This window comes from Capra hircus, chromosome 7 (genome assembly GCF_001704415.2).
Source record: "Capra hircus breed San Clemente chromosome 7, ASM170441v1, whole genome shotgun sequence".
Classification (NCBI taxonomy): domain Eukaryota; kingdom Metazoa; phylum Chordata; class Mammalia; order Artiodactyla; family Bovidae; genus Capra; species Capra hircus.
The window spans coordinates 23543389-23570141 of record NC_030814.1 but is presented as its reverse complement, the minus strand read 5'-3'; the positions used below and the strand labels follow the sequence as shown (position 1 = coordinate 23570141).

Genomic DNA, 26753 nt, shown 5'->3' with positions numbered 1-26753 from the left:
TTCTTGGTCCCCTGGTCACCTGTCCATAACTTTTTTTAAGCGAAAATTCATATTGACTTTTATCACATTCATGGTATTGAGGTTTCTAGCTTATATATTTGCCTCAGTTTGGCATTAAGAAATGTGGGGGATGAGGGGTGCATGACTAGCAGAAGAGATTTTTTTCCCTTATGACCAGAAAAGAATTAATGCTAAGTGAGAATTTTAATGATTTATTGTAATGAAATCTCTAAATACACTGTTTAGGTACCCTTGTCACTTACCTTGTGATTCATTAAAACAAGGAATATAACAAAATATTTTTCTACAGATAGATTATAGACATTTTCTCATTTTATAAGGATTGGTATTACTGAAGCTTTGGGAATAAAAATTGAAATATGAAATATATTTGACTTTTTTTAAGCAATGATCATTTTTATGATTTTACTATCAGCGACTTTATAGTTCATTATTTGGCTAAGGGAAAACAATTTGTTTTTTCTTAACAGGAAAGGGAAAAAGGTGGAAAAATTTATATTTTATCTTAGAGGGCAGTGATGCCCAACTTATTTATTTTGAAAGTGAAAAACGAGCTACAAAACCAAAAGGATTAATAGATCTCAGCGTGTGTTCTGTCTATGTTGTTCATGAAAGTCTCTTTGGCAGGTAAGAAATTGGTTTCCTATATATTTTTGGAATTGTTTTAATAATAAAATAGTATGTTCAGATCATTTCAAAGCAAACCAATTCTGAGAGCCTGAAAATCATCTGAAAATGTGACATTTACTTTCTAGGATAATTTTTGTTTTTCTCTTTTAGACTAACTTATGCATAAAATTCTACTTCCACTATATCACATAGAAATCTATGGATCTTTTGTATAAAGACTTACTCTGTATGCAGTGTGTTGCCCTGCACTCACTGCCAGTCTTTCGAATGACTTTGATTCTTGTCACCTTTCTCCTACTTTATCATTCTTGGTTAACTCAATGCATCTGATAGTACTAGATCACTCAGTTGTACTATAGTAACTTGATTCCTAAGAAGGCTGTAGTATAAAAACAGTTATTTCAATAGAAAAGAGGAGAGAGTATTTCAGATTTGAAATTAAAACTTTTTTTCTTACATTAATGTCACAGTTTTTAAGAAAATAAATAGAAGTAAATCCTGAACATCACAAGGCAAATTCAGCACTTAATTCCATCTAGATTTTTTAACAAGGGCCTTTCTTTACCTTTCATCATCAGTATTATTAATAAACCTATTTGACCACTTAAAGACTGACTGATGGACTATCTGTTATGAATCCGTTCTAGAGTGTTTTTGGGTATACTTAGCAAGCAATTTTATTACGTATTGCTATGGGGGCTTCCCAGGTGGCATCAGTGGTAAAGAATCTGCCTCTCAATGCAGGAGACACAAGAGATGCTGGTTCGCTTCCTAGGTCAGGAAGATCCCCTGGAGAAGGAAATGGCAATCTACTCCAGTATTCTTGCTTGAAAATCCCATGGACAGGGGAGCCTGGTGGGCAAACAATCCATGGGGATGGCAAACAGTCAGATATGACTGGGTGACTGAGTAAGGCACACAGGCATGATGAAGAAAACACAGATAATTACAACACATTTTTAACAATCTATTTTCTGCTGCAGGATGGCATTTCTACTAGGCAACTTCAGTTTTTCCTATTTAAGTTGGGAAAGCGTCAAGAGAAATACCTGTAGAGCATACAGGCTTGTCATTTTTTCCAAATTGTGTTTAGGAGATCACATTAGTATTATTTGAAATTTAACAGTGCCTCTTTTAAGTGGTTGAATAGGTTTGGGAGATGCTGAATTGGACAAATAATTTTCCACACAGCAGGACATTTTGAAGTTGTAGCCCAAGTTTGTATTGTGAATCATCAAGAGTGAATCAACATGAAATACTATGAATCATCATGAAATACTATGTGAATCATCATAAAATACTATGAAGTATTTCATGAATTCATTTAACCTTGATACTCTTGCTTGATACCCAGCCCCAAACACTTCTTAATATCTCTTGAAAACAGCTGTCCAAAAAAAAAGACAAATCTGGGTAAGATAGGAGTTAAGGTTTTTTTCCCCTCACTTAACAATATGAGAAACTTGGCCTTCAGATGTAGTAGGATCAGACCTCTGGCTTCCTCTCAATCTTGCTACTCTGCCTTACTTTGTGTATACTAGGTTTTTCTCACGGAGCCACTTCTTCATGAGAGCAAAGGTGGCAAACAGTGCCAGAGAAAGGAGCAGTGACCATTTCCTCCAGTAACTACTGAAAATCCTGAGACTACACTATTTGTTGTGTTATCAAATAGATAAAGTCATTGTATATTTCTTGCTTTGTGTAAGCATAGAGCCCAGTATACTGACTTACCTTGAGCATTTGGGTGGAGTCTAATGTGAAAGTTCTACCAGCAGTAGAGATGACTGCTATGCACACCCAGCCTGTGGTGTAGGAATGCTGGTCAGCACTGCCCTTCAGCTGTTTGCTCCAGTGCTTTAGTTGTGTAGCTGTGCAATTTTTCCAGGTTTTTTCGGTATTATTGAGATGTCTCTAATATTCCTGTTTCTTTATATTAAACTTCTGACTTTTAATACTGCTTTACTTTAAATATTAACTGTTTTGGAAGCACAAGTCAAAAGACATTTCAGTCATACAGAGTTATTGCTGTACTGAATATTTACATGGGAGTTTTGTACTTGTATCTTTTCTTAGGCTGAATCTTTTACTGTGGCAGTACTTATTGTTTTATCTGTTTAAGAAGGATGTTTTTGATGGATATTACATTTTAGGTTTGGTGATTATTTTCTTTTAGCCTTGTCTCTACTTTTAGCCTTAGTCTCTACTTTCCAAAATTTTCTTATTCTAATTGTTTTCTCTTTTAGAGATTATGGATATTTTTTTTTTTCTTCAAGGTGTATACTTATTTCATCTTTCTCTGGAAGCTTTGAGATCTTTCCTTATCTTAGATCTTCAAAGGTTAAATCAATATGTGCCTACTGTAAAAAAAAATACTTTTAGAAATTTACGGTGTTTGTAAAGCTTCTTTATTCTTGAGACCTGATGTCTCCTGTCGGTTTTGAACAGTTCTCTGTTAGTGTCTGTTTAAACAGCCCTGCTGCCATGCTCACTTGAATCTTCTGGAGTTCATGTTGCATGTTATAGACCATCCACTACATCCCATGTGTCTTTTAAACAGTTTCCTCTATGTTTTTCATAATTTTTTTTCCTTTCTGTGCTTCAGGTTGAATATTTTCTTCTGATTTTTCTTTCAGTTCACTATTCTTCTGTAGTTAAATGCATTTGTTGAGGTCTTAATTTTATTTATTACATTTGCCACTTTATAATTTCCACTTGGGTCGTCTTGTATATTTCTAGTTATCTAACAAAATTCTCTTTTTTTAACCTTTTTCAAAGAATTTTAATTACTATGAAAAATATTTGAAAGTTGTATCTGTCCTCAACATCTGTGTTATATGTAGGTCTTTCTCATTTGTTTTTCTTTCAGCTGTTCAGACATTTAATCCTGATTCCTGTGACGACAGCTTATGTTTGACTAAATAGTGGATATAGTATGTGACAAACTGCAGAAGCTATACATAATGTTATTGCCTCCAGAGAGGACTGTTCTGCCAGATAAGTTAGAGTAGGGGTAGTTCCAGTTGATTCCTAGGCAGATCAATATGAAGTTTTGGTGAAGGCTATTTTATCTCTGATTTGCTCTTAATTCTGAAAGCATAGCCCTTCAGGGTTCTTAACAGAAAGCCTCCTCATCTAAAGGCCCTGAACTCATTTTGTCTCTCCCAACACTGTGAAACTCTGAATGTGCCTGGTGAGCTTCTTAGCCTCTTAGATGCTTTCTACTTATCGCCTCAGCTCCCTGCCCTTAACAGTTTAGGAACTGGCAAACACCTTGAAAAGAACAGTTGTGGAGAATGTCAGTCTCACCTCATTATATCTTGGTCCCTCAAGTCTTAGCCACCTCATTGTTCTCCATTGACTTCATACAGTTGTATTTTGTTTAGTTTATATTTTATCCATCCAGGAGGGTTAGTCTGGTACAAACCACTTTCAGAATCAGAAGTTTTCAATTGACATATTCCACTGTTTTATGGTATCCTTAAAGCATTGAAGACATGGTTTTTTATCTTTAATCCATTTGTTAAGCTTGTACTCTGGGTATTTTGCTATGACCTTCTAACACCAAGGTCTAAGATATTTCTTTGGTGAAAGCAAGAAATACAAATAACACTTATTAAATTTCAAAAGTTTGAAGGTCCTTTTAAACTTTCAAATCTAATTGGAAAAACAACACGTCTTCAAAAATATGTTAACTACTAATATTGTATTTACTTGTCAAGTAAATTATATGCAGTGTAGAAGAGTTGACTCATTGGAAAAGACTTTGATGCTGGGAGGGATTGGGGGCAGGAGAAGGGGACGACAGAGGATGAGATGGCTGGAAGGCATCACTGACTCGATGGACATGAGTCTGAGTGAACTCCAGGAGTTGGTGATGGACAGGGAGGCCTGGTGTGCTGCGATTCATGGGGTCGCAAAGAGTTGGACACGACTGAGCGACTGAACTGAACTGATAGGAAGAACAGAACTAATATTTATTGTACGCTACTATTAGGTCATTCAGAGAAGGCAATGGCACCCCACTCCAGTACTCTTGCCTGGAAAATCCCATGGATGGAGGAGCCTGGAAGGCTGAAGTCCATGGGGTTGCTGAGGGTCGGACTTGACTGAACGACTTCACTTTCACGCATTGGAGAAGGAAATGGCAGCCCACTCCAGTGTTCTTGCCTGGGGAATCCGGGGGATGGGAGAGCCTGGTGGGCTGCCGTCTATGGGGTCACACAGAGTCGGACACGACTGAAGTGACTTAGCAGCAGCATTAGGTCATTTGATCCTCAAAATAAGCTTGTTGATATTTCCATTTTAACAGATGAAAAATGGCCAGTTTTTAAAAAACATTTTAAAGTTATAAAGAAGAAAATTAAAATTACCCATAATCTATTGGGAGATAGCCATTAAGAGCATTTTGGGTCTAAAAAATCCCAAATGTCTAGTTTTTTCTCAGTACATAGAAATGTATATTATATATCATCCTTAAGCTGCAAGTTTAGTAACATTTTATTTGTTTTAAAGCCTTTAGATTAGCTATATGCAATTCTAGCACTTCTGTTTCAGTTTTCTTTTAACTTTTCAATTTTCTTATAACTTTTCTATTTTAAAATAATTTACATAGTACTTTGAAATGTTTTTAAACTTTGATAGATTTCAGTAGTACAGACAGAAAGCTTTCTAAAATATATGCAGCTGACATATTCTTTTTAGTTTAGTACAGTGGATTATTTCTCTAATGAATTGTTAATTGTGTATAAATTATATAATTATATTGATTTGTTTTCTAAAGTTGGTGTAAGTGCTGTAATCAGTACATTTTGTTGAACTTCCTAATAACTTTTTGTTTGTATTTTAAAGGCCAAACTGTTTCCAGATAGTGGTTCAGCACTTCAGTGAAGAACATTACATCTTCTACTTTGCAGGAGAAACTCCAGAACAGGCAGAGGTAAGTTAAATGTTTTTTCAACTACTATAAACCTTTATTCAGTCCATATTTTCTTAACTAGAATAGAAAACTAATGCACTTAAGGTGATAAAAAAAGATGCCTGGAATAGAATCATCTTTTATTTTAAGCAATAAGAACTTTCATGTGTAAAAAAATTTTTGAAAGAAATAGTGAAGGGTTATTGGGAAAATTTCATTCTAAATTGACCTTAAAATACTCTTATGATGTTTGGGTCAACTGAGAATGCTCATTTAAAATCTTCTCTGAAGAAAGGTTGTGGATATTCTCAGTACACTCAAAAAGGTAAGTCAGTTAGTTTTGCTAATAAGCACTGGCTATTCTTCACTGGTTGAACTCTGTATCTAAAAATAGAAATTGTCATCACAAGGAAAAATTTGAGGAATTTTTCTATTTTTCTAAGTCTAGATATAATGTTTTCTTTCAGTATTAGCCATTGATCCAGGTGCAGTGCCTTTATTAAAACTTTTATTAAATTTTAAGTAATGTGAAGAAATGTTTTTAAAGATCTCCTTTTAAAAATACATTGATTTTTCTGAACCACAATATTTCTGGGGTGTTAAGTGGTATTTTGTAGATATATGGCTGTATTTTCTTCTGCTGATTCTCTGTGGAAGGAACCTGAAAGTAGTTTAGAGGTGAAAGAAAGAATGTGACTTTATTGAAAAAAGAAGATAATTTGCCAATTCTGGATATGAGACAGATGCTTTTAAAACTCTGGGTCCTGGCTTGGGCTCCTGATTCATAAATTATGAAGATATGTTTGGCTGTAGAATAAATTGATGAATGAGCCATTGTGTTTTATGGCTCATAATTGCATATAATTTTTCATGTCATGAAAAAAATATCACAATTGAATACTCATTGTTAGCTTGTAATACACATAAAACCTTGTTTCATGGGTGAACAAAGTGAAAGTATTAGTCTGACTCTTTGTGACCCCATGGACTGTAGCCCACCGGGCCCCTCTGTCCCTGGGATTCTCCAGGAACAATACTGGGGTGAGTATTCATGACCTTCTCCAGGGGATCTTCCAAATCCAAGGATCAAACCTGGGTCTCCTGCATTGCAGGCAGATCCTTTACCATTTGAGGATGGGTCAGTTCAGTCAGTTCAGTCGCTCAGTTGTGTCCGACTCTTTGCGACCCCATGAATCGCAGCACGCCAGGCCTCCCTGTCCATCACCAACTCCTGGAGTTCACTCAGACTCATGTCCATCGAATCAGTGATACCTTCCAGCCATCTCATCCTCTGTCATCCCCTTCTCCTCCTGCCCCCAATCCCTCCCAGCATCAAAGTCTTTTCCAATGAGTCAGCTCTTTGCATGAGGTGGCCAAAGTACTGGTTTCAGCTTCAGCATCATTCCCTTCAGAGAAATCCCAGGGTTGATCTCCTTCAGAATGGACTGGTTGGATCGCCTTGCAGTCCAAGGGACTCTCAAGAGTCTTCTCCAACACCACAGTTCAAAAGCAATTCTTCGGCGCTCAGCCTTCTTCACAGTCCAACTCTCACATCCATACGTGACTACTGGAAAAACCATAGCTTTGACTAGACGGACCTTAGTCGGCAAAGTAATGTCTCTGCTTTTGAATATGCTGTCTAGGTTGATCATAACTTTTCTTCCAAGAAGTAAGTGCCTTTTAATTTCATGGCTGCAATCACCATCTGCAGTGATTTGGGAGCCCACCAAAATAAAGTCTGACACTGTTTCCACTGTTTCCCCATCTACTTCCCATGAAGTGATGGGACTGGATGCCATGCATGATCTTCGTTTTCTGAATGTTGAGCTTTAAGCCAACTTTTTCACACTCCTCTTTCACTTTCATCAAGAGGCTCTTTATTTATCCCTAATTTGCAAAAATAGGGCTCATAATATTTCGGTAACTTTGACATTTTTTTTAATCGTTAGAAATTGAGTTAGGATACTCAAGTTTAAGTTTCTTTCCTGTCTTTCAGTTATTTTATCATGTTCTCTCTTTCTAAAGATTGTGTTACACACCTTGATGACGTTTCAGTATGTTTTGGGTATCTCACATAATGTATAAATAGAACATTTTCTTATTTATCTATACTCTTTTCCATATTTTGTGTTTTCATATACCTCTTAAAGTCCAAAAATGCCACTGGTATTCCAAAATTTTGTTACTTTGGTGACCTGTAGGATCTCTGGTTATTGTCTTCTCTCTTTTTTAAATTTAAATTTATTTATTTTAATTGGAGGCTAATTACTTTACAATATTGTATTGGTTTCTCTTTATAAAAGCTATGGTAATCGACTTAGTCTTAAATTTGCCTATTAAAAGACGTACTCTAAACACTGACAGAATTCAGATTCATTGAAGTAGCCAACACACTGAAGACATAATTGAGTGAAGCAATAGTACAGAGCTTACTAGAAACATGTATGCCAAACATGTTTATAATTTATAAACCTAAAATTATTCTCTTTCTCCAGTGTAGTAGGGTATTAAACATTTGAGAATATATCTGCAACTTAGTTTTAATATTAGGCTGCAATATTTTATATCTAACATTAATATTTAAAAGGCTCATAAATCACCCAGATCCCCTTATATATTTCATGGTCTAAGGTAAAGATTAGAAAACTAGTCATCAAATCAGTGATCACATTATCAGTTGGTTTTGTAGTCAGCATTCCTTTCACAAAATGTATCACGTTAAATTCTGCCTTAGGGTGCCTCAACTGCTTAACTACATATACATCTATTTTTTGGCTAATAAACAATCACTCATTGACACTTAGGATTAGTTTAGACCTTCTGCAATAATACAATCTATTTTGCAGAAATTATTATAATTTTTTTGGTCACTGTTTTACTTTGTGGGATAACATATATTTAAAGTGCAGGATATTCTTGAGTGTAGAGAAGAAAAGAACTATTGAATTTTGAGGAAGAACCCAAATTGATGACTGGAAACTGCATAAACTGTTATATAGTTATTTCTTTGAAATGCTGTTATTCTTTTTCCTAGGATTGGATGAAAGGTCTGCAGGCATTTTGCAACTTAAGGAAAAGTAGTCCAGGGACATCTAATAAACGCCTGCGTCAGGTGAAATTTTATTTTCTTTGATTTGTGATTGTCACAGATTTGTGATTGTGTTTTGCTTTATCACTTTGCTCTTTATTTTTCGGAACTACTTTGGGCAACATTTTAAATACTTTAGATTTCTTAAGAGAGGTTAATCTTTTTCAGGCATTTTAAAGCCATGCTCCCACTTGGCTTCAGCAGCAGGAGAAATAGTTATTTCTTTATGAAGAAGAATATTCTTATATCCTTGCTGGGTGGTTGTTTAGTTGCTAAGTTGTGTCTGACTCTTATGACCCCATGGACTCTAGCCCACCAGGCTTCTCTATCCATGAGATTTCCCAGGCAGGAATATTGGAGTGGTTGCCATTTTCTTCTCCAGGAGATCTTCCTGACCCAGGGATTGAACCCACATTTCCTTCATTGCAGGCAGACTTTACTGCCTTATATAGGGTACTTAGTCCCTAATGCCATCTGTTGAATACATACCAGGGACTTTTTTCTTCTACTTAAAGTTCCAGTACCAAGTCAACAACAACAGAAACTATTGTTTGGCACTATTATTCTTTTCTTCAAAAAATTATTTTGGTCTTTGTTAAAAAAGAACTAAAAGTGCTCATTGAAAAAAAATCATCTGACTGAAAGTACTAATCCTGGTAACTTTAGTGTTTTTTATAGTAATTGCTTTTGAAACCTATTATGTAACTTACAGGTAGTATCCTATCTTTTTTGAAACCTTAACATGTCCTGCATGTTCATTTATGGAGAGTAAAGCTAGGCTTTCTCTTTTTTTTCTAGGTATGTAAAGTCAACTGTATACCTTCTATTTCTTTGCTTTTTTCTTCTAGTTATCCCCAGATAATTGAAAAAAAATTAAGTAAATTTAACATTCTTGGAGTTTTGAGGAAAGCATAGTATAGTATTTATTGACTAAAGTAACTCTTGTTGTATTAATACTTATGGGAACTTCCAGTAAGCTAGGTGAATTTACCCAAGAAGTGGATGAATGATTATTTTTAGATGACTCTAAATTTAATGTTCCCTGTAGCCAGAAGTCTGATAATCTCCCCAGGGACATATATGCTTTTCCACTTGGGCTTTTATACATATCATTTCTAATCTTTACAACAACTTGCAGTGTAGACTTTATCCTAAGTTGACATTTGAGGAAGCAGAGGTGCATAGAAATTGACTTGTGCAAGGCCATACAAATAGCAGTTGGCAAGACGGAAAGAGAACCTGATACTAGAATTTTGGAATCAGAATCTAAATTCTGGCATCAAAACTGAAAAACGGCTTCTTTGGATCTGTATCCTTTTCTGTAAAATGAGAAGGTAGAATCAGTATTTTTAAATTATTTTCTAGCTGTGGAACTCTATATAGAAATAAAATCTTCCAGAGGAGCACTATATAGTATGTTAGATTTTGCTTTGGGAGGTGACAGTTATTTACTTAAATTAATAAAGAATCCTCTTCTCAACTTTATTTCCTCTGAATCATGGTTTTATAGTAAAAAAGGTATATTTCATTATTTTTGTAGGACTGTAATTGGAATAATAACTTGTAAAATACAATTTTTTAAAGTGAGATTTTGCTGAGTGCTTGAATGTTGCATTGTATGTCACTTTAAAAGGAAAACATAACTGAAAGTCATGTTTCGTTAAAAAGAGGGGGGATAAGTCACTACTTTGGGTTTTTATAATTGCCTTTGAAACCTAATGTATAATTCTTGAAATCTGGGGTAATACTTTTTGTGTTTTTTTTAGGTCAGCAGTCTTGTTTTACATATTGAAGAAGCCCATAAACTCCCAGTAAAACATTTTACTAATCCATATTGTAACATCTACCTGAATAGCGTCCAGGTAGCAAAAACTCATGCAAGGGAAGGGCAAAACCCTGTATGGTCAGAAGAGTTTGTCTTTGAGTAAGTCTTATTTTCTTATTACATTAGATGATTTTCTTTTCCCATAATGCATTTTCTTTTTTTTTTTCCTTTTAACTCTGTATCTAAACCAGTCAGAACAAGGTGCCAGGCTCAGGCATTTTAATAGTACCTATATTTGTTTTCTATCTTATCTGTTCACTTTTGTTAGTAAAGTGCTATGTCCATGGTTTTTCACCTAGTTATTCAGTGACAAATCCAAAAGCATTTACTAACATACACATAGAAAATATTTATGAGGGTTTCCACAGTTTACTTGGGGAAGTTAAAGATGTTAGAAAAGTGTAGTTTGTCTGTATTCTTGTATACCAAATGATAAACCTGTTTTGAATCTAGTTTTAAATCTACCACTCTGAACTGGGTTAGTAGCAGAAATAAAAATAGGGAGCTTATTCTATACTGGAGACAAAAGAATTAGATAGTGTGATGCCAGGACATTTTCTTAATTCTTTTTCTCCCCACATGCTTCTTTAGTGATCTTCCTCCTGACATCAACAGATTTGAAATAACTCTTAGTAATAAAACGAAGAAAAGCAAAGATCCTGATATCTGTAAGTTAATACAGAAATTTATTTCTAAAGTAAAAAAGTATGTTTTATATACTTTGGAAATTCATAATGAAGTAGAGTCTAAAATGGAAATTATAACGGTATGTAAATAGTGTTAACTTGAGATTGCTTTTTGTACACATGAAAGTATTAGTTGTTGAGAATGTGTCCAAAAAAGAATAAGGACCAAAATGGCAAAATTGTATATACTATAATCTTAAGCCCTCACGATTAAAGTAGTGGCTGTTCACCCTCCTCATCCAGTGAACAACAAGAAAAAGAAAATAGTGACAGTGGTCATCTTCCTGTGATGCTTCCTTACCCCTTCTTCCTACTTTTTAGGTTTCTCCTACTCTCCTATCCTTTGCATGGACATGAAAAAAAGCACTCTTTTAAATTTTTTTCTTTAAAACACTGTTCACTTGTAGTGTCAGTCCGTGTCTCAGCAGCATACTTTTCGCAGCCAATTTTGGAAACAGGTGACAGTGTGATTTAGCAGTTCACACCAGAGTGAATTAGGTTAATCCTTAAATATCTTCTTAAAAACCAGGCTTACAAAGAAAAAAAAAGTGATATATGTTAACAGAATCAAAGCCTGAATGTTTTGCTATATTCTGTAATTTCTGTACTGTTTTAAATGGTTAACATTTTATAGTGGTTCCCATTATTTTTAAGATAAAATCTAACCCCCCTAGTAATGAAACAGAACCCTTTCCTGACCTACTCCTTCTCATTCTTAATCTTCTGTATATCCTTCTCTCCAGCTGCACCAGCCTTCTTATAGCTTGTAAATTATTCATGGATTTTAAAACTATCCACCATACCTTGTGTTCAGACTGTGTGCACACTGCCTTTTTTTCTCTACCTTTCTACTTAGTTACATCTCCAGATCCTGTTAAAAGTCAGCTTAATGGATATCTGTTTGGAATGGATGTTTAAAACTTCACGGGCTGAATTAGAAATTGTTTCTCTGTACTTCATTAGCATTAATAACTTTATAGCACTTACCGCAGGGTACCATAATTGATTTCTTGCCTCCTTGGTTACACGGTGGTCTCCATGCATGTCAGAGACCATGTATTAATCATGTCTGTATTCTACATCCTTGCCTATCAGAGAGTCTGGCACATAGTAGGCATTCAGTGAATGAATGAAGTAAGCATTAAGTGTTAAAATTTGTGGTATTACTTAAAAGTCCTTTAATGAAAAGTGTTTAACACTATAGAGAAGACATAACATTAGGAAAATTTGTGGGACTGATTACAGTGTCATCTTCTGAGATAGATAGTAATCATTTGATGTTTTTCTGTCAAAGTATTTATGCGCTGCCAGTTGAGCCGGTTACAGAAGGGGCACGCCACAGATGAATGGTTTTTGCTCAGCTCCCATATACCATTGAAAGGTATTGAACCAGGAACTCTGCGTGTCCGAGCACGATATTGTATGGAAAAGATCATGCCAGAGGAAGAGTACAGCGAATTTAAAGAGGTATGTAAGTTATTTACCGGACTGTTTTTAAAAGCATTAAGAGAAATAGTTAACTTTTAATGAAAGGTCTGTTGAGTTAAATATGATAATTTCATAGTTTAGTGGCACAGTGACAGAGAAGATTGAAAAGCTGTGCAGCAGTATGACATTGGTATTGTCTATGAATATAAAGGCTACAATCTCATTCTGTTTTTAATACATGTATTCAATAGAACATATTCCTAAATTGAGAATGTATCGAGCCCATCTCTCTCATGTCTCCTGCATTGGCAGGTGGGTTCTTTACCACTGGTGCTGCCTGGGAAGCCCATAGAAGAACATATTTTCTGTTAATCTGAGAATGCTCCATGTTGTATACTTTCAGCAACCTTTCTCGATGTCTTTTTTAGCTTATACTGCAAAAGGAACTTCATGTAGTCTACGCTTTATCACATGTATGTGGACAGGACCGAACACTACTTGCTAGCATTCTACTGAAGATTTTTCTTCATGAAAAGCTTGAATCATTGTTGTTATGCACACTAAATGACAGAGAAATAAGCATGGAAGGTATAGTATGGATGTGTTAGTGTGATACTTTTAAAAACTGGGTTAACGATTCAGTTCAGTCACTCAGTCGTGTCCAACTCCTTGTGACCCCATGGACTGGAGCCTGCCAGGCCTCCCTGTCCATCGCCAACTCCCGGAGTTTACCCAAACTCATGTCCATTGAGTCAGTGATGCCATCCAGCCATCTCATCCTCTGCTGTCCCCTTCTCCTCCTGTCTTCAATCTTTCCAGCATCAGGGTCTTTTCCAATGAGTCAGTTCTTCGCCAAAGTGGCCAAAGTATTGGAGTTTCAGCTTCAGCATCAGTCCTTTCCATGAATATTCAGGACTGATTTCCTTTAGAATGGGCTGGTTGGATGTTGTCCAAGGGATTCTCAAGAGTCTGCTCCAATACCACAGTTCAAAAGCATCAATTCTTTGGTGCTCATCTTTCTTTTATAATCAAATATATATGGACTTTATCTTAACGTTAAATAATTAAATCATCTTACAAAGGAAGTTACTGTTTTTCCTTCATTAAAAAATTAGTTGGAGTGTCAGTTCTGATGCTTATGCTGGCTAATATAGGAAGCAGGGGGTTATTTATATTTAATACAGGTTTCTGTCATGGCAAATTAGTATTAGAAACAATAGAAAGTGACTTCCATGTCCAGATCATTGGTTCAAGTGTGTCTGATTATTAAGAATAGTTTGGTATACTTACCATGTTGTTTATTTTTTTTGCTTATAAATTCACTGCACAAAAGTTGGGTGTCAGCTACATTTTATTTCTAGCGTCTATATAGATAGGTAGTTCCTAGGCAGCTGGACACATTGTACTTTGTAACCACCTGTAAATACATCAGAATAACCCATTTCCAGCCAGCACTTTGACTCACACAATACTTGCTTCTAGGTTCCCCAGGTATTAATAAACTGTAGAATCTAGAACTATTTCCTCCTACTCATAGAAAATACAAAAATGTAAAGTGGTGGTACATACTTTATACTGAGATTGTTTTCTTTCAATATTTGTGTTTTTTAGAATTTTATTAAAAGTTATTAATGGCTATATGTTAGACTACTAAGTTAATCTATACAGGGATTTTATGTTACATGCTTGTTTGGAAATCAACTCATATTTTCCAGTGTGGGCTCAGTGGAAAGCAAGGCTGGATTCCGGTCCTAGTTTTGTCACTATTTGGCTCTTTAGTCTTACTGATAAGTCATATAACTGTCTGAAGCCTTCATGTGTTCATATAAACATGGCAGTGTGAATCCTTTCTGTTGATGATCTTATGAAGTAATAGAAGTCTTTTGAAGAGTTAAGTTTATAGAAATACAGGACATCATTATATTCAGTAATACTGCATGCAGATAAATATGCTTAAATGGCTATAAGTGGTTAAGGAAAACAAAGAATTCAATTAATTTCCAGTTTGATTCATAATAGTACAATCCTTTACAAATAATTTTATAATATTAAATATTTATGTAGATGAAGCCACTACCCTATTTCGAGCCACAACACTTGCGAGCACCTTGATGGAACAGTATATGAAAGCCACTGCTACACAATTTGTTCATCACGCTTTAAAAGACTCTATCTTAAAGATAATGGAAAGCAAGCAGTCTTGTGAGGTGAGTAATGTTGTATTTTAGCAAAGAGCATATTTTAATAGGTAATACTTTATAGCTAACTTTAAGGAAAATGTATTAGCTGTCTGAAACTGTTCATCAGAGCAGTTATACCTTTTGTAATACAAGTAGAAAAATGTTACGCAAAACAGACTTCAAAAGATGTAATTTATTTGGGGATTAAAAACCTCAAATTGTGCCAGAAATACATGAAAGTACTTTTATCATAAAGTGTATACTACTTTCAGGAAGTGTGTATGACATAAACTGAAGTTTTTGTTAAGAGAGTTCTCTTGTGTAAGTTCTAAGTAATATCTAGGTTTGTCCTTGGGGTTGTTTTTTTTTTTTTTTTTTGGTGGCAGGGAGGTGGGTGGTAGGAATGGCAGAGGTATCCCTTTAAAAGCAAATAAAAAACATCCTTTTAGGATTAATTGTTAAAGGCTTCAGGCTTCCCTGGTGGCTCAGATGGTAAAGAATCTGCCTGCAATGCAGGAGACCTGGGTTTGATCCCAGGGTTGGGAATGTAAACTCATAACAAACCATTAAGAAAAAGAGTAGAATCTCATTTATGTGACTATTTTATCATTTTATTTTGAAGGTAGAGGAACTACAGGATAATATTTTTTAGGTCTGATACAGAACAAAGGAATTGCTTTTGATAATGTACACTGGGATCAGTCAAGATGTTAATTCTGTACTAAGTTGTCAATTTTTACTTATTAACTCAGGATAAATTGATAATATAGTATTACAGACCTGGATTAATACCATAGTTAGCCTAAGTATAAAGGATAGAGACATGCAGCAAGTCTGCAGAAAGTCTCTGGATGTTGAATCCAGGCTAAGGTATTTAGATTCCCACAGATACATCTACTCCATTGATTCTAGACAAGAATTCTTACATATCAAAAGTTGCTGTCAAGTTCATGATGCTGCCACTGAGGCTCTGGTATTTTATTAGTCATTTAAAAAGTCTTATTGATAAAAACTTTTCTAATAAGTTTTTTCCTCACATAAATTTAGAATTAAGATACGTTTTATAATAATATACAGTGATCTTTCTTCCCAGTTAAAATATTCCAATATATCTATGAATACGTGGCCACTTAAATGGGGTTTTTGTGTTGTAGTTGGGAATATTATGTTTAAAATAGTCTAATACAGTTTTGTGTGCCTGTAAAGTCTATGGTAAATGTGGTAAATGAATAAAAGAAAATTTTATTGAGTAGTATTAACCCCAAGGCAGCTGAAAATTGTTGAATAATCATTGCTTGCTCTTCAGTTGAGTAGTTGGGAATTAACAGTAATAAGCCCATTAGGAGTTCCATAGAGTAAGCTACTTGAAATTCCCATTTATCCACACCACCAACACCAAAAGACTAATACAGATTGAAAAATGGAAAAATAGAGAACTTTGCAAACAACTGTTTGATTACCTTGATTGATTTGCATTTATTATTGCCAAGATGCATTTATATTGATTTATTCCTTCTCTTAGTTAAGTCCATCAAAGTTAGAAAAAAATGAAGATGTGAACACTAATTTAGCACACCTATTGAACATACTTTCAGAGCTTGTGGAGAAAATATTCATGGCTTCAGAAATACTTCCACCGTAAGTGGTGAAATTTTAATTTGACAAGAAATTGTATATTGCCTTTTTAAAATCTGTATTTATAAAAACATGTGTAAGCTTTTCCACTATCCTGATGTTATACTTTGAAAAAGCAGAGTTTTTAATCTTTACCCGATGAATTGTGTTTAAGGAAAAAGTGACTTGAAGAAACCAAAGTGAAATATTTGCATTAAAATAAATCATGTTTTTATACAGGCCAGTATGTATGGTTTATCTAGTAACTTGGGGGATGAATAGAAGCTTATAGTCTCAGATTTGACATCATGAAACATATGTACCTCTCCTATCTATAGTTGAATATCTTCCTCAGTATGTACACAAGATAATTACTTGGTATTTGCTTAGTGGCTTCCACTGTTAGTGAAATCACTTATTCAAGACAGAAGTTAACTTACATTAAAATCTGCCTCCATTCTAGTATCTTTTCATTCTTTTCATTAATATAGAAGTAATCTGAAAATGATAGGGTTTCCTCCATAGTAGATATAAAGAACTGGCTAAATGAACTGACGAAAACCTAAGTTTCCCTTATCCTTTGCTAAATATTATTACTTGTAGCAGAGTACTTTATTTGGGAAAAAGGCTAGTTGCATTTTAAAATGTCATAAGCTTTAGACTGCAGTGAGATCAGTATTTTCATTTGCTTTCTGTATTGAGATGATTGTGTTATTTTGGCAGGACACTGAGGTATATTTATGGGTGTTTACAGAAATCTGTTCAGTACAAGTGGCCTACAAATACCACCATGAGAACAAGAGTTGTTAGGTAAGGCTTATTAATTGATTTGTTAAATCATTTTAATAGCCTGCACCAACAGTCAAGTGGCTAAGTGTGGAAATGTGAAGACTAACAGTATATAGTATACAATTAAAAACCTTTTTTCTTTGAATTTTATGTCAGGCTCTGTTGAATATTTTCTAAATTCAGATAGCTCCTAAACGTTAACTTACTGTGGTTTTTTTTGTTTTGTTTTTTTTTTTTTTTGAAGTTACTATGAAATACTTAGGTAGCTACCGTTTTGCATTTTCTAAAAACCTTCACTGATAGTCAATTAAACTATTTGGGAAGGTCTTTTTTTTGTTTGTTTTTAAACCATACAAAATGACGTTAAAACTTATATAACCAACAAAAATCTGTAGCTAACATCATATAGTACCCTTCATACACACACATACACATTCATGCATATTATGTGCATCGTTGTTGTTTAGTCAGAGTCATGTCCAACTTTTTTGCAATCCCATGGACTGTAGCCCACCAGGCTCCTCTCCGTGGGATTCTCCAGGCAAGAATACTGGAGTGGGTTGCCATTTCCTTCTCCAGGGGATCTTCCTGGCCCAAGATCTAACCTGAATCTCCTGCATCGGCAGGCAGTCTTTACTGCAGAGCCACCAGGGAAGCCCATTTATGTGTATACATACATAGAAAAGGAGAGAGAAACGAGAGGTAGAAGAAGAGGGAGCGGGGAGGCTAAGATCAGTTAATGTGTCTCTAGGAAAAGCAATAATTGAACCATACAGATAATGATTAATTGATTTGTAACAGTCTGTGTCTTGGTGCTCGTCTCCTGCCAGAGTCTATAGTTCTGAAGCTGTCGCAGTGTGTTAGTTGTGCAGTAATTAGAAGGAATTGCTCTGTCAAGTCATATAATTTTTTAGCTTATATAGGAGGACTTTGGTATTATTTTAACTTTTGCAACGAGGAAGGAGATCTGTAGATGCTGAATTTGCTTAAGGTTATATAGATAGATAGTGGCTAAGGCAGAACTAAAGGCAAAACGTCTAAGACCCAATCTAATATCCTTAATATCTGAAAGACTTTATTAAGCACACCACAACCTATTCAAGACAGTAGGGAAATTACCGCAAAAGCATCAGAGAATTCAACAGTCTAATGATAATAAAATTTATCGTATAGAATATATGCTGCCCATCGTGTTACAGACCATTAAAAAAAAAAACTGGGCAACTACTGAAGACACTGGTATCACAGAATTAGTTTTGAAAATTTGCATTAATCCTGTCCCCAACCTGCATTTGCAGAGAGATCTCATTTTACAGATAAAATCTCTTGGTTACTAATGATATGACAAATATCTAGGAATTGTCGATTTTACATTTTTTGGCTTTAGTAGAGATTGAGAGAATAGAAAAAAATTACAAGCAAATGTTTCAGCACAGTTGTGTGTGATACAAATGAAAACTGGTCTGTAAGTTTCAAATAAGTATGTTTGTTGAGCAAACAGCTGGAAATTCTACTATGCAGTTTGATACGACAGGGTATTTTAAGGGGCATTTATGGCCTAGGTGGTGACTTCTGCTCCTAGTTAAGCTTTTAAATATACGTGTAGATACCTAGTATCCCTCTTATATTTAAAGTTACCTGTAAGAATTCACAGAAAGTAGATTCGCACACTGAAGGTCTTTTATAATTCAGTGTGGTTAGGTTATATTTCAGATTCAAAGGCAAAGATATCAGAATGTTTTCAAGTAAAACTTATGCAAATTTCCTCATAAATTAAAAGACATCTAAAGATTTAATGTACTGATAATCAACATATTCCTTTTCTAAGATTTCCCAAAATTAGCAAACAACATTGATGGGAGGTGAATGCTGAGAAGTGTTATTCACTCTAATAGAGAAGAGAGACTGTGTCTATAATTTCTAAAAAGAATTTTATTATCTTGGAAATAATGCTTGTCTTTCCAAGGGCAGGTGAGAGATCAGTTATGAGTGTGGATCCCTCTTTAAGAGTAAATTAGAGAAACAGTATCTAAATGAGGACTATACCAGTAACTGAAGGGGGCAGACTAGCAATAGCTATATACACTTGTAGATGTACTTTGTACTTTGTTCCCAGAGTAAGTAAGATTAGCAGGTAAAATCATATGACAACTGTTGTTAAATGTGCGTTTATACTAAGTTTTGTTTTGCTATTAATATTTTGTAATCTGAGAATTTTTTTTTAACTTTAGAACGCATGTCTTTTCCTCTGTTGCCTTAAAGGCTTTTCAAACATTATGTTTGTATACTTTGTCATTTATTAAGGAGTCACTTTTCCCCTAGTACAATGGATTCTTGATTTTTACATAATAATAAGTGAACAAAGTCAGTATAACGAACTTGATTTATAACAGACTGTTCTAAGAGGAAGGAGAAGTGAGAGAATGTCAATTTTAAGACCTTTACAGAACTATGTATCTATTAAAAAGGCTTACTTGTACTCCTATAATAATTTAGAAATTCCTAGTGTTCCTAAGGACACTCCTTCCTCAAAGTAAGTATAAAATGCACTGTTGGCCTGAAATAAACAGTGAATTTTAGATATAACTTAAATCTTCCCAAAGTAAACCTACAATTCTACATGAGATAAGTACATATGTTTAAGAAGCAGAATATATATATATGTGTGTGTGTGTGTGTGCTTAAAATAGCTTATTATTTTCATGAAGTTGTATATTTGGTCAGCCCTACATTAGTTCAAAGTTCATGGCTCTACAGGTATTAAGATTTTTATTATTTTAATGTAACACATTATAGTAGTTTTCTAAAATAACAAAATTTCCCTCCCATTCAGTGGTTTTGTTTTTCTTCGACTTATCTGTCCTGCCATCCTGAGTCCACGGATGTTTAATATCATCTCAGGTAATAAATTTTGAAATTAAAAAAAGTTTCATACTCTTCAGTGAGGTTATTCATTTTTTCTTTTAAATCTGATTTTTAAATTATTTACTTCTAAGACTTGGTATAAAAAAGCACCCAACTTGTTTTTGCTGTTTTACCTTTTCTTTCCATTTTGCTTTTTTTCCTTCCTTTCCACTACTATCTGAAGCCTGAGATGGCATAAGTAGACACATACCATTTTTTGGCCTGTCCATACCCGTGTCTCAGACTCTTAGGACTGTTTCCAGTCTGCAGTATTGGCTTTTTCAGGTCGGGAAGAAGAGCTTTCTCTGTGGTTTTAGCTCATGCTAGACTCTCGTCACTACCATTGCAAGTTGGAATTTAAAATTATAACTGCAGTTGTAGTTGTACTCTGCAAATACTTATGAAGAAGCCCTTTGAGATTTCCCAGTAGAGATTTCTTGTCACGAACTACATAATAATTGGCATTTTAAACTCCCAACAAACCAGATTCGGATTTGCATATTACTCATATGTCCATTATGGACTGACTTTCTGATGTTGTAGTAGACTTTTCAAATAAAGGATAAGAATGATATTTGTGACTATAAATGTAATCATAAGCCATTATTAGCAGAAGGAATCTGAAGCATTTTTGTCTTAATAATTTGAAGCTTAAAACTGTATTAAACATTTTTGGAATATCTTAAATTTTACCTTTATAGCCATTATATCTCTGTAAATACTTTCTGTTGCTACTAAAATGGTTAAATCTTTGGGTCTATTAAGAATTAAGGATTTAGAATTCTTTTGGAGAGATGTGTTCATCTGAATGTCAGACTCTGAACCACTAGGCAATATTATTTATTGTTCAACAGCTTAAGATAAAAAGAATACAATCTAAAATCAGGCAGCCAGATAGACTATCTATAGGCTTTTACTATACAATAATCTCATTTCAGAGCTTAAAATTAATAGACAAATACTTTTCATTTACATCCTACTGTCAATATAGGGCAATATTTCCTAATTAACCTTTAAAAAAAACTTTAAAAAATTAATACATTATGTTTTTCTCCTCAAAATAAAGCAGATTCCAGACTTTATTTTTGTTATTGAGCTTTAAAGTGATTACTTGACTCATTGGAGGCTGGGAGCAGGAAACTGTTCATATTGCAAATTGACAACCTGGGTGGGTTGAAATTCACAATTCGTGAATTGTCCCCAAAGGGTATGTAGAGTGACAGTCTTTTTAGTGGTAAAGTTTTGAGGTATTTTGTAATACTATCAACCAATTGGGAATTGCTGAGCCTTGTACCCTTTTCACAAACTGCAAGTGCTAATAAATGTGTTTGATTTCCCCCCTTTAAATCAAGCTCTTTTGATTCATACAGGTCATACACTTGCCAAAAAAACCATTGCATTCTGAATGGAAGAATGTTAGTGTTTTTAACTGTAAAGAAATATTAAAGTGCTAAATTTATAATGGTTTACCTGGAAGTACCTTTGGAGTTGGTGTCATTAACTGTGCCCAATTCTCTTATAGATTCCCCATCTCCTATTGCTGCAAGAACACTGACATTAGTGGCTAAGTCTGTGCAGAACTTAGCAAATCTTGTGGAATTTGGAGCTAAGGTAAAAGCATTTTGATACTTTAAAATATCATTTTTGAGTGAAACCTAAACATGATAAAACCATAAAATATAAGTAAATTTTCAACAGTGGATATTTCATAAAGGTAATTTATGATTTTGTTGGTATGTTCACATATTTAATGTTTTTAGATTTTAATAATGGAATTTTAAAAACCACTGTTTCAGCTAGTATAGAAAACTTTTTTCAGTGTAATTTCCAGTATAATCAAAGTCTTCCATTTTTAAATATAAAAATCAGTTAGCATATTTTAAAATGTACCCCGGTTGATTTGTTATGTATTACATACTAAACATTCTCTGTAATGTTAAAATTTAGATGAGTTTTTAAACAACCCATATGTGATCCTACTAAGGACAATTGACTATTAATACGTCACCTGCTTCTGTCATTATTAAACTTCTTGTTGTATCTGGAAACATGTAATTATTTTTCTTAATCCTTATTTAATGCCATCATGTAAATGTTAAATAGTCTTCTACTGGATACATAGATGATTTCCAGTCTGTCACTGTGCCTTACACAGACACACACACACACTCTCTCTCTCTCTTCCTTTCAAACTTGTCCAGTTATTTCTTTAAATGAACTTTGGAGCAGAATTACTAAGGAAGAAGACTTTTTGCTTCTCTCAGCCTTGCCAAAACTCAGCTATTATTACTTTTATTTTTGACAGTCTGATAGGCATACTACTTTGTGTTTCCTTATTTCGTCACTTTTAAGACTAGATGATTTTTCATGTCTAGGTCCTTATCTCACCTTACTGAGTTTAAAAGAGCTTGTGTTAATACTAAACTTTTCCTATTGTAACATAGCATGTTGTAGAATAGGTTTAAGACTTTAGAAAGAAGCAGTTTGTAGCCTGACTTAGCTTTTGAATGTATCTGAATTCTGAGGCAGGTTATGAGTGCTGATTTTTTATTGCAGTCCTTATCATACTGTACTTTAATTCATTATATTCTCTGCTAGATTCTAATAACCTCTGGGTACTTGGCAAGTAGTTTCTCAGTAATTATTTTTGAATGACCTACATATAAACAGTTTGTTTCTGCTAGACTATGTATGCTGATTTTTTTTCATCCAGAATTTGGTCATTAAAAATATACCCCTATTCCTTAGAATAGCTGCTTGCTTATATTAGAAAGAAAATAGTCATTTTATGATTAAATTCTTACAAATATGTTCTGCTACTGATAATATGATTTATAAGAATTTTTACTATATGTATTGTTTTTGTTACAGATCAGATGCTTTTCAAGTCCATATAGTAAGACTTTTGTTTTTATATTTTTAGGAGCCTTACATGGAAGGTGTCAATCCATTCATCAAAAGTAATAAACATCGCATGATCATGTTTTTAGATGAACTAGGGGTATGTATATAATTTTTTAAGTATTTTGACACCTAAAAGCTTTTCTATCCAGAACTGAAAAAAAAAATTCAAAAGCTGCATATTTTTGTCTACCTTCCTAAACAAATTATTTCATTTGATTATAATGATAATCATTTATTCTTATGATAAGTAGTTTTCACCACGAATATAGTATTGTGGCTTTTGGATTTCTTGTGTCATTTTCAGTTTCTGTCTTGTCTTTCATTATCTTCTTAGCTGCCCACCTCACCACTATGTCAGTCTGTTGCTGCTTTAGCTGCTTTAACAAAGTAGTGGAACTTGAAACAGTAAAATCAGTATTCAGTCTGGTAGTACTTTATTGACACTAAGTTACTTTATGAAACTTATCTGAAGATAATTAACACTGATTTCTATATGTTAGTTATGTGTTCGTGGCATAGTCCACAGATAATTATAGACCTGAATGGTTCTCATTAACACCTGTCATGTAGCTCTTATATGTGCTGATGAGTTTGGACAAATTATACCAGTTTAATCATGAAAGTCAGTCTGAAAGAACGTAGGAATTTTAAGTTTGGGTTGCCTTTAATCCATATTAAAGAGTTAATGCTTGCATTATTTGCCCTCCAGTTTTTTTTTTCTTAAAAAAAAAAAAAAAACTCTTCATAGATTTAAAGTTTAGAAAAACCATTTGCTTAGAATAGCAGTAATACTACATGATATTTTGTCCTGTGATTGAAGAAAGTGAAACCTGATTTTTGTGTGAATATTGAGGTCATAAAATCTGTCAAGTTGAATTTTAAGAGATAATTATGTATTAAATTTTATCTATTGTACCAGTTAGGATCTTTTCAGAAGAGATAGTAGTATCGTATTTCTAAACCCAGTTTTATGATTCCCTTAAAGAATGTACCTGAACTTCCGGACACTACAGAGCATTCTAGAACTGACCTTTCCCGTGATTTAGCAGCATTGCATGAGATTTGTGTGGCCCATTCAGATGAACTGCGGACGCTCAGTAATGAGCGTGGTGCACAACAGGTAGGTTTTTGCCAGCCTTTGTTAACAATATTATTTCTTTACATGTAAGCACAATATCAGCATAAGATTCTTTGAGAGCTGATAAATAGCTGAACTACAGTTAGTCTTACTTTACTAATTAAAATTTTAAGACTCTGAATCAAAATCCACAAAGATCTCAGCAAACAGGAATGATGAGCCCAGATTAAGATTACATAGTTTTGATACCACAGAATGTCAAACCTTGCTTCTAAGTTTATGTGAACTCTGTTGAAAAAACGGAGGTGTTTATACCCTTTGTGGCATGTATGGAAGTGGTAAGTGAGCTAACAGTCAGTCAGTAGTGATGTAGTGTTTTTCTGTCTGCTTTTGTCACACACACACACCGTGCATGGCCAGGCAACTCTGCAAACTGTCAAACACATGAGAATTATGCATGTGTTCTAAGACTGATAAAAACATTTCAAGACCCAGAGATTCTGGAATATGGCCTTAAAAACGAAGCACTGTCACCAGTGGCCGACATGCGGCAGGGGCCTTAGGAGGGGTTAACACATTGACTGCAGTGATTCTGAGTTCTCCTCAATCTCGTTTCTTCCCAGTTTAGATAATAATAGCACGATTCACTTAGGTTCCGATCACTTTAGAAACTGAGGCAGAATATGTGCCATAGACCTACTTATATGCTCTTGGCATCTAAACTGCCTTCCTGCTACACTGGAGTTGGGTTTATTATATGGCTTGCCTTGAATACTTTTTTTTTTAATTATTATTTTTTTGGAGAATGTGGCCCAATTAATTAAGACTTTCTAAGAAAGATAAAGGAGCTGAATGATTTAATTGTAGGCCCAGTGTTGTCATTCATGATTACAGCATTCATTAGACTATAGCCTGATTGCCCTTATGTGCTCTTACAGGGCTTGAGGTGTGTCATTTATAATGATAAATCTGTCTTCTGATAAGATGTTGAGTAAAAAATTATATCTCAACCAAAATAACATGACCAGAAATATTTAATCAAGGACTGAGTAATACATACTTACAGTTGTATGCTTTTTTTTTGAGTAGAATGGTAATGTTATTTTATGAATCCCTTTGAGTTCATATGGTATTTTTCAAATCCAGGTTTCCCATCCCTGAGATTTGACAGAGCTTTCATTCATTTACTAATTATTTTCATATTGTTTTTCCTTGTCTAGCATGTACTGAAAAAGCTTCTGGCTATAACAGAACTGCTTCAGCAAAAACAAAACCAGTATACAAAAACTAACGATGTCAGGTAGCAGCCTTCGCCGCAGTGTTCTGCATGGATTCAGCATGCCCCAAATGGTAAATCACATCAGTATAATGTCTCCTTTGCTCTTGCCAAAAAAATAGCACACCTTTCCACATTCCAGTGATGTGTGAGCTATGCAAATAGAACTCAAGATTCTGCTGGTAACTGCTCCAGCAGCTTTGTAAGCTATCTTTACCAACCTCTGAGCCTTGGTGTACAGATCACCTTTCACACAATGTTATGACTGTATCTTGAACTTTGAAAATATATTTTCAATACATTCAATTGCCAAAGTTTTGCTGTTTCTTGAGAAAAGAACTATGAAAAAGCATTCTCTGTTGACAATTGAGTATAACTGGATTGCAGACTGTTCTTACATTACTTCTTCCTGAATTAGGAATATGACCGTCTGACTGTTCAATGACTTTATTTGTATTTACAGTTTCCAGAATTTGCCATTACAATAGGAACAATCCTTGCTGTATACTTTTTAAAAATAACTGTGCTATCTCTGCTGGAACTGTTGAAAGAAAATATATAGAGTGGATCTATTGCTCATCAGCTTTATTTTTTAAACGTACCACTTATTTTGTTGGAATTGTCAAAGACTGTATTTAGAACTCATAATGCTTTTGTTTAATGTTTACAACAGTAAATAGTTTGAATTCAATAAATATTATTGGTCATTGTGTACTGATCAATGCATGTTACCCATTCAACCATTTATAAATGACCAATTTCTTTTGTATGTTAAAAAAAAAACCTAGAATACTTTCATTGAACATATTCATTAATTCCAAGTTGCATTTTTAAATTATGCGAACAACTTCATCAGCCACTGAACAACTATCCATCTTTGACCTTCTGACTACTTGTTGTATCTGCTGGATATTTAGTTTGACTGTATAGTTTTATTTGCTTCTGTATGTGTATTTTTGTGAATTATTCACAGGGTTAAGTTAAAATAAAACCAAGGGATATCTTAAAATTGATTACTTCTGTCTAAATACAGCTAAACATTTAATTTCATTATTTTCTTCCTCCTTTAGGGGCAGTTCAAAATTTAGTACCAGAGCAAGGCCCAGGGAGAAGATGAAATTTGAGCTTTTTTTTTTTTCTGGCTAATGGTCTCTTTTGAAGGATTCTATTCATTATGTATTTGTTAACAATTCTTTCCCTCCCATAATTTTCCAGGGGGAGACAAGGCATACAAGGTGGTTCTAAACAAGTATGTACTGAGAAAAGCATTTCCCACAATAAAGAAAAATTTTCTGAAGGCCTACATTCTAACAGCAACACTATTTCTTCCTGTATTTTAAGCATTAGAGGGATAGAATAAAGTGTTAAAACTGAGGGTTCACAAAATTTCTACATAGTATAATTTTAAGTATTAA

General features: G+C 34.2%; 1 protein-coding gene across 2 annotated transcripts in view; it reads left to right on the top strand.

Moving 5' to 3' along the window:
* Positions 1 to 26635, top strand: part of RASA1 (RAS p21 protein activator 1) — a 102192-nt gene extending 75557 nt beyond the window's left edge. The window contains exons 11-26 of one of the 2 annotated variants that reach the window (XM_013965776.2): positions 492 to 648; positions 5500 to 5587; positions 8601 to 8678; positions 10421 to 10578; positions 11071 to 11147; positions 12460 to 12632; positions 13022 to 13181; positions 14658 to 14800; positions 16296 to 16411; positions 17111 to 17197; positions 20010 to 20077; positions 21603 to 21691; positions 23004 to 23081; positions 23970 to 24104; positions 25283 to 25412; positions 26409 to 26635. In XM_013965776.2, the coding sequence (XP_013821230.1) occupies positions 492 to 648; positions 5500 to 5587; positions 8601 to 8678; positions 10421 to 10578; positions 11071 to 11147; positions 12460 to 12632; positions 13022 to 13181; positions 14658 to 14800; positions 16296 to 16411; positions 17111 to 17197; positions 20010 to 20077; positions 21603 to 21691; positions 23004 to 23081; positions 23970 to 24104; positions 25283 to 25366 (1691 nt within the window). In that variant the 3' untranslated portion in view covers positions 25367 to 25412; positions 26409 to 26635. Of the gene's footprint in view, positions 1 to 491; positions 649 to 5499; positions 5588 to 8600; positions 8679 to 10420; positions 10579 to 11070; positions 11148 to 12459; positions 12633 to 13021; positions 13182 to 14657; positions 14801 to 16295; positions 16412 to 17110; positions 17198 to 20009; positions 20078 to 21602; positions 21692 to 23003; positions 23082 to 23969; positions 24105 to 25282; positions 26352 to 26408 lie in introns of those variants that run through there. The other variant, XM_013965775.2, reaches the window with a different exon arrangement.